This window comes from Alnus glutinosa, chromosome 4, assembly GCF_958979055.1.
Source record: "Alnus glutinosa chromosome 4, dhAlnGlut1.1, whole genome shotgun sequence".
Classification (NCBI taxonomy): Eukaryota; Viridiplantae; Streptophyta; class Magnoliopsida; order Fagales; family Betulaceae; genus Alnus; species Alnus glutinosa.
Genome location: NC_084889.1, coordinates 20,681,448 through 20,696,962, shown reverse-complemented (window position 1 = coordinate 20,696,962; position 15,515 = coordinate 20,681,448). Strand labels below are relative to the sequence as shown.

At 38.9% G+C, this 15,515-nt stretch overlaps 1 protein-coding gene across 1 annotated transcript; it reads left to right on the top strand.

Moving 5' to 3' along the window:
• Positions 1 to 1,208: 1,208 nt before the first annotated feature.
• Positions 1,209 to 3,133, top strand: LOC133866207 (uncharacterized). The gene is made up of 5 exons (XM_062302745.1): positions 1,209 to 1,478; positions 1,599 to 1,977; positions 2,064 to 2,300; positions 2,457 to 2,514; positions 2,596 to 3,133. Exons 1-5 carry the CDS (start codon positions 1,209 to 1,211, stop codon positions 3,131 to 3,133), a joined length of 1,482 nt encoding a protein of 493 aa, XP_062158729.1.
• The last annotated feature ends 12,382 nt before the right edge of the window (positions 3,134 to 15,515 follow it).

The following is a 15,515-nucleotide window of genomic DNA, read 5'->3' as shown; positions in this document are numbered from 1 at the left end:
CAAGGAAAGATTAACCTTTTGTCTCTCCATATTTTTTTCCATGCACAGCTAGGAAGCTAGCACCGAATTAGTGATGTTCTCCAACGCCAACAACACCGACTTGCACCTGGAAGCACCAATCAAAAGAGACACAATTCTTTCCTGGTACAAAACACTGAAATAACTTGCGAAAGAAAGAACACATGGTGTCACATGACCCGCTTGGTGGACAGCTGGAAGAAGTAGCGGGTGACACTTGGAAGTGCGGACACCTGGAGGGTTCTAGTCTAAGTTTGGCTAAGTGTGCGTTCCATTGTAAATACGCTGTCGTTTAATAAGGAATTGCATGTACAGTTGTCATTTTACTTATGTTATTCTGTTGCGTAGGCGGGAAGGGGAGTTGTTGAAATAGGTTGGCTTTGGGCCGATCATCATTCATTCAGTTTGTGGATTAACAGATTGGATACTGGAGGTTTTCCTTGACTCCTCAAATTGTCAAGGGTTTCAATACAGTTGTTCTTCATTTCTCTTGAATATTACTTCGATTCTCTCTTAATTCTCTCTTAATTCTTCTCTAAATCCTCTAGTTTCCTAAAACAAGTTCAGGACTTTATCAATTGGTATCAGAACCCTAGATCTACAGGGAAATTTTTGTTCTATTCTGTTCTTGATTCATTGTAATGGCGAAGACTCGATCCACAGTTGAAGATTCTGCGAACGCTGAGGGAATGCGTGCTGCTTTACAGGAAGGTTTATCTCGGTTCCAAATCTAGATTGATGATGTTCAACGAGAAGTTCGTCAACATCAGCTCAGAATTCATGAAGAATTATGGTCTCAAGATGAAAGGATGCGTCAGCATCAAGCTGAAATGCAACGGTGTCAGGCAAAGTTGCAGAAGAATCAGGAAGAGCTTCTTGCCATGCTCAAAGGCAAAGCACAGGAGACGTCGACTGCACATGGTGAGACTAGTCGCCATATTGATGCCCTGCAGGTTTCAGAAACAACTGTTCCTGAGAATTTCCACACTCGTCAAGCTGCAGAGCAAGCTGATCAGTTCCATACTCGCTAGGGGCGGGAGCATGCAGATCAGTTCCACACTCACACGTTGCGCCTGGATTTTCCACACTTTGATGGTGAGGATCCTGAAGGTTGGTGTTATAGAGCTTCTCAATTTTTTGAATACTATGTAATACCTGATCCGCAGAGATTTACTATTGCTAGTTTTCATATGGAGGGTAGAGCGTTGGTATGGTTTCAGGAGTTACGTAGTGGAAATGGATTAACCACTTGGAATGAGTTTCTTAAGGCTCTCCAAGCTCGGTTTGGTACCGGATCATATGATGATCAAATGGAAACTTTGGTTAAGTTGAAACAGACCGGTAGTGTTGAAGAATTCAAATCTAAATTTGAGACTCTAGCCAATCGTGTGCATGATTTGGCTGAACACTTGAAATTTAGTTGTTTTTTGGGAGGTTTAAAGGATGAAATCCGTCTTCCTGTATGGATGTTCAATCCTAGTCGAATGATTGATGCCTATTCTTTGGCAAAAATCCAGGAGGAACTACTTTGGACCAATAAGAAGCCTATTTAACCTTCCTGGACCTCTGTTCAATCACAGACTTCTCGGATTGTTAATAGCTCTTTTAGTCCTAAGTTGCCTTTGACTGGAGGCAGTAGGTATGTTGGGGAAAGTAGTAATGCCGGAGGTGCTAGTAAAGCATTGGTACTAGTGCTAAAGATATCCCAGGCTCAAATGGAGGAAAGGCGTCGAAAAGGCCTTTGTTATTCATGTGATGCCAAGTGGTCTATGGGTCATGTCTGTGAGGGTGGACCAAAGCTCTTTTTGTTAGAGGAGATGGAAGAGGTAAAGGATGTTGATCCTGCTTCTTTGGTGGTTGAAGAACTGGTTAGCAATGCAGATAACACGGAGACAGATCCAGAAATCTCCCTAAATGCAATCACTGGAACACCGACACCCAAGACAATGAGGCTAATTGGTGTGTTAAAAAATCAGCAAGTGATATCCTCATTGATTCAGGAAGTACGCATAATTTCCTGTATTCTAAACTTGCTGCCTTGCTAGGTCTGATGCCTAAAAGTGAGGAAGTGATTCGGGTTAAGGTGGCTAATGGGCAGGAAATTGTGAGTTCAGGAAGAAATGATGGTGTGCCCCTTAAATTGCAAGGTACTCAGTTTCACATTGATTTCTTTCTGCTTCCCTTAGCTGGTTGTGATGTGGTGCTAGGGATACACTGGCTGAGAATTTTAAGACCCATATTGTGGGATTTTACAGCCCTCACTATGGAATTCACCTATATTGGTAAGAAATGTTTGTTGAAAGGCATTCAACCGGGCTTTAATTGGTGTTTGGAGGATCCTTCCACCTTCTAGTTATCTTCACAGAAGAGTAAGGGAGTGTTGCTGCATTTGATAAGTGCTTTCGCAGACGTTGGTTTGGCTTCTGTTACTATGGCAGATTCTGGTCCTCTAGCTGACCTTTTGCAAAAATATGCAGCTGTGTTCCAGGAACCAAAGCAACTGCCTCCTCCACGACAACATGATCATTCTATTCCCTTGCTGGAAGGGACTTAGCCAGTTTCCGTGCGACCTTATAGGTATCCTTTCTACCAAAAGGAGGAGATTGAAAAGATAGTTAAGGAGTTGTTACAGGCTAGGGTCATTCGGCCTAGTAATAGTCCTTTTTCTTCTCCTGTGTTGTTGGTTCGGAAGGCTGATGCCATATGGCGCATGTGCATGGATTATAGATCCTTAAATAAGGTCACAATTAAGGATAAATTTCCTATTCCGGTGGTGGATGAGTTGTTGGATGAATTGTGGGGTGCTCGGGTGTTTTCTAAGCTGGATCTTCGATCTGGTTATCACCAGATTCGAGTTGTGGAAAACGACATACCTAAGACAGCCTTTCGGACCCATGAAGGCCACTATGAATTTTTGGTGATGCCTTTTGGCTTAACCAACGCACCCTCTACTTTTCAATCCCTTATGAATCATGTGTTTCGGCCTTACCTCAGGAAGTTCATTCTTGTATTCTTCGATGATATATTGGTGCATAGTCTGGATTCTCAGTCACATTTAGGCCACCTTGAGATTACTTTGTCTCTACTTCAGCAACATCAGCTTTTTGCTAAGTAGTCCAAGTGCCGATTTTGGTGCAGTGAGGTTGATTACTTGGGGCATATTGTCTCGGATATGGGATTTAAAGCTGATCCGGAGAAAATCAAGGCTATGGTTCAATGGCCTTTTCCTATGAATATCAAGTCCTTAAGAGGCTTCCTCGGACTCACGGGATATTATAGAAAATTTATACGTGGATATGGTTCAATTGCAGCTCCTCTCACGGCTATGCTTAAAAAGAATGCCTTCTTGTGGACTGAGGATGCTAAAACTGCCTTTCAGAAGTTGAAGGCTGCTGTAACACATGCCCCATTGTTAGCCCTTCCGAATTTCAACCAACCCTTTGTGGTTGAGTGTGATGCTAGTGGGGTGGGCATTGGCGCCGTGTTGATGCAGGATCGCATGCCCATAGCTTTCTTGAGTAAAGCTTTGAAGGGGCGAGCTCTGCACATGTCAACATATGAGAAGGAATTATTGGCTTTGGTGACTGCAATTTAGAGGTGGAGACCTTACTTATTAGGGCAGACTTTTGTGATCAAAACTGATCAGCAGAGTCTTAAGTATCTCCTTGAGCAGAAGGTGGGTACACCTTTTCAACAGAAGTGGATAACAAAGTTATTGGGTTATAGCTTCAAGGTGGAGTATAAAAAGGGAGTGGATAATAAGGTGGCCGATACTTTATCTAGGAGGGAGGGTTGGGATGACGGAGTCAGTATTTCGGTTTTGTCTATGCCAGTGGCTACTTGGGTGGACAGGGTGAAAGAGTAGTACTTACTGGATAGCATGTTTCAAGACTTGTTACAGAAGTGGCATTCTAACAACCTTGATCCTCAGAAGTACTCTTTCCAGAATGGGTTATTGTTGTACAAGGGTCGAATCTTGTTGGGCACTGATGAACAGCTCAAGCAGGAGGTGCTGCATTATCTACAAAGTGATCCTTTGGCTGGTCATTCTGGTTATGAAAGAACCATGCAGAGAGCTCGTAAGGACTTCTATTGGAAGGGTATGAAGAGAGATCTGAAGTCTTTTATTCGGGAATGCCTTACTTGTCAGCAGAACAAGCATGAAAATTGCTCTTCTGCTGTCCTTCTTCAGCTGCTTCCCATTCCCACCAAGATCTGGACTGACATCAGCTTGGATTTTGTTGAAGGTTTGCCTTGCTCACGAGGGCACTCGGTTATTTTGGTGGTTGTCGATCGTTTATCCAAGTACAGCCATTTCTCCTCTTTGGCACACCCTTATACAACAGCTTCGGTGGCTAACGTTTTCATTACAAACGTCTTCAAGTTGCATGGCATGCCAAGTTCCATTGTCTCTGACAGAGATCCCACCTTCACAGGTGCCTTTTGGAGGGAGCTTTTTCGGCTCCAAGGTACTTAAACATGAGTACCAGTTATCACCCACAGTCAGACGGTCAAACATAAATAGTCAACAAGTGCTTGGAGAATTACCTGCACTGCTTCACTCAGGATAGGCCTAAGCAGTGGACTGCTTGGCTCCCTTGGGAAGTATTGGTACAATACTACCTGGAATTCCTCAATTCGCATGACTCCCTTTGAGGCAGTATATGGTGTGACTCCTCCTCATCTCCTGTCTTATGTTCCCGAGACTACAAAGGTTCATGCAGTGGATGGGTTGTTGAAGATGGGGGACTAGATTCTTACTCTGTTGCAGCAGAACCTTCAGCATGCCCAGCAGAGGATGAAACGCTATGCTGACCTCAAGCGCAGTGAGAAGACTTTAGCGGTGGGACAACAGGTCTATTTGCGCCTACAGCCTTATAGGCAGAATTCAGTGGTGACTAGAAGGGCTCTGAAGCTTTCTCCACGCTTTTACGGACCTTTCACTATTCTGAAGAAAATTGGCTTGGTTGCTTATGAGCTCGATTTACCTCCTTCTAGAATTCATCTAGTATTCCATGTTTCGCAGTTAAAGCCGAAGCTAGGTTCTAAGGTGGATGCTATCATAGTGTTACCTCCAGTTGATGCAGAAGGCATTATTCAGCCCGAACTTGTTGAAGTATTAGCTCGACGCTCTTCTCCCAGAAACAATAAGCCCTTCATTGAGCTTCTTGTTCGTTGGGCTGGCCAGTCTGCTGAGGATGCTACATGGGAAGCTTTCCATGTGTTGAAGGACGCCTACCCGCACCTTGTGGGCAAGGTCCTTTAATGGGGAGGGTATTGTCACATGACCCGCTTGGTGGACAGCTGGAAGAAGCAGCGGGTGACACTTGGAAGTGCGGACACCTGGAGGGTTCTAGTCTAAGTTTGGCTAAGTGTCCGTTCCATTGTAAATACGCTGTCGTTTAATAAGGAATTGCATGTACAGTTGTCATTTTACTTATGTTTTTCTGTTGCGTAGGCGGGAAGGGGAGTTGTTGAAATAGGTTGGCTTTGGGCCGATCATCATTCATTCAGTTTGTGGATTAACAGATTGGATACTGGAGGTTTTCCTTGACTCCTCGAATTGTAAAGGGTTTCAATACAGTTGTTTTTCATTTCTCTTGAATATTGCTTCGATTCTCTCTTGATTCTCTCTTAATTCTTCTCTAAATCCTCTAGTTTCCTAAAACAAGTTCAGGACTGTATCACATGGATTGGCAGCAAAAGGAAGACCAGCAAACACGTGAAGACAAGAAATACCGAACCAGTTGGATTTCCCTAGGAGGTGCTGAATCCCTGAAGACCTGCAATTTATGTTTTTTCTTCTTTCCATAACAGTAGGACACATCTTTCATCCATGGATTGCACCCACATGTTTTCTTTCCAACCAGGCAGCACGATTTATTTCCAAAAGAAGAAGCAGCTGGCAGCACCAAACTCCTTCCAAGTCTGAACATGATGTGCGGCGCAAAAGGAGGAACAAAGCAGCACTGGCATGTAATAAATTCTTTCCATGCACACGGGTCTCCAAAGAATCAAGACATGCACGAGCTGATTTATTTCCCAGAAAAGAGCAGCTGAACTTTCCATATCAGACTAAATCCATGAATGCACTTGAAAATCTGGAACACGTCATGCAGCAGACTTGGAGAGCAAATTGTTTTTGGAAAGCTGTAGCCGTTTGTGCATGTGGAGGCGCAAAGGGAAGACTCCTCTGGCAGCACCGAAAATCCTGGGGTTTTGTTTTAGCATTTATTTAGTCTTTCTTTTCTCTTGTAAGTACAAGGGGTAGAGGCGTCCTATTGTAAAATTTGGTTTTTTTTAACCTAATTTTCTGCTATAAATACCCCATGCTAGGCACAACTTAGAACATCAATTTCTTTCTTCAGAGCATTTGTTTTAGCTCTTGCCTTGTTCTTTTCTTTTGTAAGTTGATGTTTCGTTCATGTTTCTTTTAATTTAAGGTTATTTAATTTTCTGTTCTTTCTTCTCTTCTTCATTTTAATTTATCGCTTTAATTTATTTACCGTTATTTAGTTTCCATTCTTCCTTCTATTCTTCGTTATTTTAATTTATCGCTTTCTTTTTATTTGAAGTTATTTAATTTTTGTTCTTCTTTCTTTTCTTCATTTTTTTTTATTTTATTTTTTTATTTTATTGCTTCATGTTTTCATTTCAAGATTGTTTGGTATTTTTAGTCATGAGAGGCTAAAATCTTCAACTAAGGTTGAGGATGAAACCTCATCAATGATAACACCTATATTCTTGTCATGATATTTGTAAATTCGATGTTTCTATGTTACATTCAGGTTCTATTTCAATTTATTGAATTATTTCTTTAGGTTGAGAATTTTTATTTTAAGTGGATGTTTGTTGTTTTTCAATTGATGGGTACATCGATTGATTTCTTTGAGATTGGGATATCCATTGTGATTTCTCTGACAAACAGATACAATGGATGATTTCTACTCTAAGGGATAATCGTTGCGATTTGTTTGAGTTGGATTCATCAAATGTTTTCACGCTTTGTTATTTAAGAACTTGAATTGAATTCATGAATAAAATGCAAGAGTAGGGTGTTTGATTTGATTTGGTGAATTCCGATACCTTAGTGTTTTTCTTCTTTGCGTTATCTACTCTTTTTTTTTTTTAATTTCTTTGTTCTTAAAAGAAATCCAAAATCGCGGCTCTAGGTTAAAATAAAATTAATTTAAATAGAAATTGATTTCCAGGGAAGTTGTGGATACGATCTCACACTTACATGTACTATGCTACATACGACTCGTGCGCTTGCGGGTAAAATTTGTACATCAAGTTTTTGGCGCCGTTGCCAGGGAAGTTGTTGATTTGTAAGAAAAAAATCAAATTTTGTTTACATTAATTTTGTTTTTCTACTAGATTTTTTTTCTTAATCTTTTTATTTTATTTTTAAAAAAAGGGTTTCTGTTTTGTTTTTCTCTCAGGTTTTGTGGAATTTTGCGAAGTTGATCGAGCGCCTTAACAATTGAGCAACCTTCGAAGTCGCTCGAGTGCACTAACACAGGAGGCACTACTTGGAGAAGTTCAGTAGCGAAAATTTTTTGCCAAAAATTATTTTTTGTCCAATCTTATCCCGACCTAGAAAAGGTGTTTAGGAGACAGCGTAGAGCACCTATTGAGCAGAGAACGACTTCTGAGATGGGAGACAACATGGTAGAAAACCCCAACGTGAATGTGGAGCAGCCTAGGGGAGAGAGAATGAGCAGCCAATAGCAGAAAATGTGGACTATACTAGATAACTCAGGGATTTATTTGCACCCATTGCGACAAACTCTGCTTCATGTATAGTATTGCCACCCACTTCGATCTAAAACCTCATGTCATCCAACTCTTACCCTCATTCCATGGCTTAGACCTTGAAAATCCTTACAACCATGTGAAAAAGTTCAAAGATATTTGTGCTACTTTCGAATTTCAAAACTTTTCTATGGAGTCTGTGCACCGTAGACTTTTTCCCTTCTCACTTCACGATAGAGCCAAGGCATGGCTGGATTCAAACATGCCTGGGTCTATCACATCTTGGGATAACTTGCTAAACAAGTTTTACAACAAATTTTTCCCAATGTCCAAAGTGAACGAATGATAGAAAGGAAATAAGTTCTTTTACTCAGGAGGAGGATGATAAATTTTCTAAGAGTTGGGAAAGGTTTAAAGATATGTTGATCAAGTGCCCTCTACATGAATATGAGAAGTGGAGACTCGTGCAGTTCTTTTACCAAGGATTGACTTAATCCAGTCGCAGCATGATCGAGTTAATGAATGGAGGCGCATTTTTGAGTTTGACGGGGGAAGAAGCATATCGGACCTTAGATTAGTTGTCCAACAACTCCCAGCTGTAGGATTTTTCAAGCTGTCAGGATAAATCTGCTCGCATCCAAAAGAAGGGAGGCATCTATGAGGTGAAGGAAGATATTGAGTTAAAGATGAAGTTAGATGCCCTCACTAAGAAGGTTGATGCTCTCATCATAGGAAAATCCATCAATGTTGCAAACCCATTCCACGTGGATTGTTGTTCCATCTGTGCTAGTCCCATTCACTCAGCACAGACTTGTCCTTCTTTGCAAACCTTTGTCGAGTCATCAATAGAACAAGTCAATGCTTTCAATGACTTTAGGAAGCAATCCAATGGACCCTTCTCTGAGACTTACAATCCTAGGTGGCAAAACCATCCTAATTTTTCGTGAAAGCAGAACCAACAAATGAATCAAAGGGGGGCCCTTCATGAAGCCCATAATCAATACCCCGTAGGATTTCATCAACCGATTCATCATCAGGGTTGTCAAGCGCCGCTTGTGATGAGTGCCAAAAAGTGTATATTTGGACCCCTTAATTTACGTTAGTTAAACCTTTAGCTTTATTACTTTCTGATGTTTTGTTTAGTTTTGGTGATTTTACGTTTTTGCAGGACATAAAGAGAAAAATGGTTATTTTCAAGTGAAAATGCATAAAAGCTGGAGATTTGGAATTGCTGTGAAGTCGATCGATCGAAATTTTCCCGATGTCGATTGATCGATTTTAAAATCGATCGATCGAATTTATGTGGAGCTGGAATTTCAGAAACCCTAGCTAACTCTATAAATACCATTCTTTTCTCATTTTTAGAAGAGGAGCCGCGGAGGAGGCCGCTTAGGAGTGCCCTAGGGGCCGATTTCACTGTATCTTAGGGTTTTTGGGTCGATTTTGACCTAGAACTTCAATCTTTTGTAAGTTTATTCGTTTTTAATGCATTCTTGTAGTTTATTTATGCTTTCTTTGTTCATGTCTAGCTAATACTTTCATCTAGGGTTGAGGATGAAACCTCACCAGTGAATAGAAACTGAGTTTCATGCTTGTTTATGCTATTTGAGTTTATGGGCCTGATTTCTCATTGTTCTATTTCGGTTTTTGAGATTATTTTTGGATATCTCTTGTGATTTCCGGATACAAGTGATGATTTGATATGGTTTCATTAAATTGATGGCTTGGGTTTTCATGTATGTTGGATATTCATTGTGTTTCATTCTATGGATACATTTGATGATTTAGTTGAAACTAGATATCTTTTGTGATTTGTGGAAGAATGGATTCATTGAATGATTTAAACTATTTTTGAAGCAAAAGTAGAACATACCCAAGATTTACATTTGAAAACCTCAAAATATGTGTGATGAACATGAGATTAGGTTGTTGTGATTTGGTGAGTGTGGATTCCAAAACCCTAGACCCCTTTATTTTCATTTATTTTGTTTATGTTTTATTTTATCAAAAACCCCTAAATTTGGAACTAGGTTAAAATAAGATTAGTTTGAATAGAGATTGATTTTCGCAACTCAATTCCCTATAGGATCGACCTCGCACTTGCATAACACTATATTGCAAAACGATTCGTGCACTTGCGAGTATTATAATTTGCACAACAAGTTTTTGGCGCCGTTGCCGGGGAATTGTTTAGCTTGTGGAAATTGATTTTTTTTTTGAATTGATTTTATTTTTCTACTAGTTTAGTTAGATTTTTGTTTTGTAAATTTGATGTTTTGTTTCTGTTTTATGTTCTAACAAAAAAAAAAAAAAGAAGAAATTTTTTTGTGTTCCCGGTTCTGTTTCTGCACTTTCTGAGTGCCCTGTAAAGTCGATCGATCGAAAATCGATTGATCGAGTTAATATTCGCTCAATCGAAAGTCGCTCAATCAACCCTATAGTCGATCGAGAGAAAGTCTGAAGACAGCAGCAGAAACTGGAAGCAGTTAAAAAAAATTTTCAATTTCAATTTGTTATTAGTTTATTTTGCTAATATTTTGTTTCTGTTTTACCTTATTTTATTGTTTGTTTTTCTAGTTATTTTAATTTTCAAAAAAAAAAAAAAAAAAAAAACACCTGGTTCATTTCTGTTGTGGGATATTTGCATGCTCTAGGGCGCAAGTGAAGCATGGATTTTTATTTTGATAATTATAGTGATTTTTCTGCACAACATGCTTCACCTAGTGGTAGGACACTTGCTCCAACCAACTACCCTTACAGTTTCAACCCACATGAACCATGTTCATATTGCTCTGATCCTTATCGTAGTGCTAGTAGTTGTCCCTCCTGGGGACAATTCTGCAATATTTCTTATGAGCAAATGAACCCCAATTTCTCTAGTCCGGGATTTGATGCAAATCCCAATTTTTACAACCTAGATTGGAGCAATCATCCTGATTTCTCGTGGCAAGCTCAAGCCATGGGAAATTGTGCTCCCCAATTTCAAGAACTGCACCATCCTGATTATCTGCAGTTCAATAGCCAATCTTCCCATCCTTCATCCTACAATTATCCAGCTTCTTCCTCACAGTCCACTTTGGAAGACACTCTCAAGGTCTTCATAGAGCTCACAGGCCAGGCTATTAGTGACATGAAGAATGCTACTATGGAAAACACTCAAGCAATTGCCAGGATAGAAGGACAGATAGAATATCTGGTTGATGAAGTCACCAGAATAGAGGAAGAAGAGTTTCAAAGCCAGCTGATGGCTCAAGGGCACTACATGATTGATGAGGATGATGCTAGCCATTCTGATCATGAGCATGCCCCTGTCATCACCATATTGGAGAGTGAAGAAACTGTGGATAGCATCGGAGGGGAAGGAAGAGAGGAGCACCTTGAGCACATAGCGCCCCCGTTAAATCCAAATTTGTCCAACGACAAGGAAATGAGTACTGAAGCTCATTCCTTCATCATTCCACCCGAGAGATATCAAATTTTAAAGAAGAAAGGGTGGAAGGGATTGGTTGGACATCCACATGATCGGGGAAGGAGCTGTAAATTTTCTTTTACCTTTTTGTACAGTTGATTTCTTTCATTTCATTTTTATTTCTTTTCATTTTACTTTTATTTCTGACAGCAATTAACCTTTTGATGTGTGTTTCTTGTGAGAAAATATTGCTGTTAGTTTTTGTTGACAGGTGTTTTGGTGTTTAAGTTTGGGGGACGCCTTGACCTTTCACACCTCGATGTTTCCGTATTTCTGGTAATGTATTTCTACACTGCACATTGGGGACAATGTGTAATTCAAGTTTGGGGGTATGGAAAAACATTTTGTCCATTTGTTTTTTTGTTTAATTTTTCTGTTTGTTTAGTTATTTTTAGTTGTCTTTTTGTTCTAAAAAAAAATAAATAAATTTTTGTTGTCAAGTTTGAGTTAAGCCATAGCTGTGGTTTGCATTTCATCGGCTTGCTTAAAGTTTTGAACACATCATGTCATTAGGAATCTGAGTCTTTTGACTTATTTTTGGGCTAGTGAGACCTCACTTAATTGAACTATCACAAGCACGTTAGCATGTAATCTGTGGGGTATGAATTTGTGCTTAATTGTTTATTTTGAGAATTGTTGGATGACTTATTGATAAATAACCTTGGCTTGCAAGATATTTATAAATATATTTATACAAAAAAAATAAAAATTAAAATAAGATCAATTTGAGTTTTTACTGAGTAACCGAGCCTCTTGCCTCACTAAGCATTGAGTGTTCGCGTCAAAAGGTTAGAATTTCAATTTGATTAAATGGCTAGTTTGGCTTCGTAGCCTTTTTGACTTGAGTAATTAAGTCCTTAGGGATGTTTTTGCATCTAGTGCCCTAAGACCATCTGGTTTGGGAGTCACTAGCCCAACACTCGTTACATGGGTCAATTAGAAAGCTTAAGGGAGCCGAGCATTGCACAGCCTACACAAAAAAAAAAAAAAAAAAAAATATATATATATATATATATATATATAAAATAAAATAATTTGCATATCATGCCTTGGTTGTTTCATTTGATAAGGAGTCCAACGATTTTTAAGGTACTTATCTTGAGATTAAAATGAAACCTCATGATTGCATGTTAATTTCATTTAACACTTTTGAAGAACATGTGATGTCTTTAGTGTTCATTAATGAGTGATTTGATGTTGGATCCCCTGTTGATGTTTATGATGGGGTTTGTCTTTTTAAGCATGCCAATGACGTATGAACCGTGGTTTGTGTGAAAATTCTTTCTTGTTGACAACATAGTGTTTCAATGTTTGTGGGTATCATTTCTGGCAAACCCTCACGAGACTTCACTCGTCCACTAGGGAGTCCTAGGGGTTTAAAAGGCTTGTTGCATATGCTAAATGCAATTGTTTCTCCCACGAAAGAGGACTTATGTTTCATGCTTTGATTTTGTTTTTCATTTTGTTTGCTAAGGGACTAGCAAAATGTAAGTTTGGGGGTATTTGATAAGTGCCAAAAAGTGTATATTTGGACCCTTAATTTAAGTTAGTTAAACCTTTAGCTTTATTACTTTTTGATGTTTTGTTTAGTTTTGGTGATTTTACGTTTTTGCAGGACATAAAGAGAAAAATGGTTATTTTCAAGTGAAAATGCATAAAAGCTGGAGATTTGGAATTGCTGTGAAGTCGATCGATCAAATCTCAAGTTCGATTGATAGAAATTTTCCAGATATCGATCGATCAATTTTAAAATCGATCGATCGAATTTATGCGGAGCTGGAATTTCAGAAACCCTAGCTAACTCTATAAATACCATTCTTTTCTCATTTTTAGAAGAGGAGCCGCGGAGGAGGCCGCTTAGGAGTGCCCTAGGGCCGATTTCACTGTATCTTAGGGTTTTTGGGTCGATTTTGACCTAGAACTTCAATCTTTTGTAAGTTTATTCGTTTTTAATGCATTCTTGTAGTTTATTAATGCTTTCTTTGTTCATGTCTAGCTAATACTTTCATCTAGGTTTGAGGATGAAACCTCACCAGTGAATAGAAACTGAGTTTCATGCTTGTTTATGCTATTTGAGTTTATGAGCCTGATTTCTCATTGTTCTATTTCGGTTTTTGAGATTATTTTTGGATATCTCTTGTGATTTCCGGATACAAGTGATGATTTGATATGGTTTCATTAAATTGATGGCTTGGGTTTTCATGTATGTTGGATATTCATTGTGTTTCATTCTATGGATACATTTGATGATTTAGTTGAAACTAGATATCTTTTGTGATTTGTGAAAGAGTGGATTCATTGAATGATTTAAACTATTTTTGAAGCAAAAGTAGAACATACCCAAGATTTGCATTTGAAAACCTCAAAATATATGTGATGAGCATGAGATTAAGTTGTTGTGATTTGGTGAGTGTGGATTCCAAAACCCTAAACCCCTTTATTTTCATTTATTTTGTTTATGTTTTATTTTATCAAAAACCCCTAAATTTGGAACTAGGTTAAAATATGATTAGTTTGAATAGAGATTAATTTTCGCAACTCAATTCCCTGTGGGATCGACCTCGCACTTGCATAACACTATATTGCAAAAGGATTCGTGCACTTGCGAGTATTATAATTTGCACAACAGCCAGTACCAACATACCAAGCACCTACTCAAGCCCCAGCCTCTTCTTCACAGTCCACCCTAAAGGACTCTCTCAAGGCCTTCATGTAGCTTACAAGCCAAACCATTAATGAAGTGAAGAATGCCACCTTGGTGAACAATCAATCTGTGAAGTGAAGAATGCCACTGATGTGAGTTTAAAAGAGTACTCGCAAGCGCACGAATCGTTTGTAATATAGTTTGTGCAAGTGCGAGGTCGAATCCACAGGGAAATGGTCAAAAGTTAGTGTTTTGCTTAATCAACCTTATTCTAACCTAGTTCCAAGAGTTTGAAGGTTAAACATGCACCAAAAATGCTAAGTTAAAGAGGAAGAAATGAAATATGTAAAAAGGGACTAAGGCTAAGGAATTCACCAAACCAAATCCAACAACTCACACTCTTGGTTTCCACTTGAACACCCAAAGAACATTAAGTTTAGGGTGTCATTCAAGTTTCTCAACCATAAACCTTAGAACCATTAAATGAATCCAAATCAAAGATAAATCACAAAGAGTACCCATTTGAAATCAAATCATCCATTGTATCCATTCAAAGAATAAATCACAATGGATATCATCTTTCAAACCGATAAAACATTGTATCCATCGGTTGAAACACATCAAATGTCCTATTTTTACCACCAACCACATTCATTGCAAAAGATAAAGCATTAAATGAATGGAACTTGAACAACATAATGATATAACATTAAATGTACAAGTAGTACCACAAGAGTGTGAGTGTCATCAATGGAGAGGTTTCATCCTCAACCTTAGTTGAGAGTTCTAGCCTCCCATGACTAAGAACACCACAAAAACTTGAAGAACAAACATGAAAATAGAAGAAAAGCTTTACAAAGACAAATGTCTAAAGAAAAGAGCTACTGAAATAAACTACAAAATGCACGAAATTAAACCTAGCTACTGTTCTCTGAAATTCCCCCTCAACAAGGAGGCATGGCTATGGCTTTATAGAAGGAAATTAGGGTTAGAAACTCATGTAAAATGACTCCTCTACCCTCTCTTGCTAGAGACAACCAAGGTCACGAAACCAGCGTGTTCTCCTGCGAAAATCAGAGGGAGAAATGCTTTTTGTCATGGAGAAGCCCCTAATTGGGTGTTCTGGTGCGCGTCTGCAAAAGTCAGTTCTGGGAAATTTTGATCGATCGACTTCGGGCAAAATTTCGATCGATCCACTTTTCAGGACTTCCGAATTTCCAAGCATTTCTTCATGAAATTTGCCATTCCTCTCTTATTGACCTACAAAACACAAAAACACAAAAACTAACCAAAACATCATAAAACAACAAGGCCAAAGGTCTAACTAATGCAAATCAAGGGGTCCAAATACACAATATTTGACACTCATCAAATACCCCCAAACTTACATTTTGCTAGTCCCTTAGCAAAACAAAATGAAAAACAATATTAAAGCATGAAACATAAATCCTATTTCGTGGGAGAAACAATTACATTTAGCATATGCAACAAGCCTTTTAAACCCCTAGGACTCCCTAGTGGACGAGTGAAGTCTTGTGAGGGTTTGCCATAAATGATACCCACAAACATTGAAATGTTGTATTATCAATTGAGCAAAAATCCACATTCAAACACATGGTTCACACATCA

Excerpts from the sequence above, each read along its gene's own strand:
- LOC133866207 (XM_062302745.1), top strand. The coding sequence starts at position 1,209 with ATGGAGGGTAGAGCGTTGGTATGGTTTCAGGAGTTACGTAGTGGAAAT. Across the intron at positions 1,479-1,598 it reads AGGATGAAATCCGTCTTCCT|ACTTCTCGGATTGTTAATAG; the intron begins GTATGGATGTTC and ends GTTCAATCACAG. Across the intron at positions 2,301-2,456 it reads TATGGAATTCACCTATATTG|ATTCTGGTCCTCTAGCTGAC; the intron begins GTAAGAAATGTT and ends TTACTATGGCAG.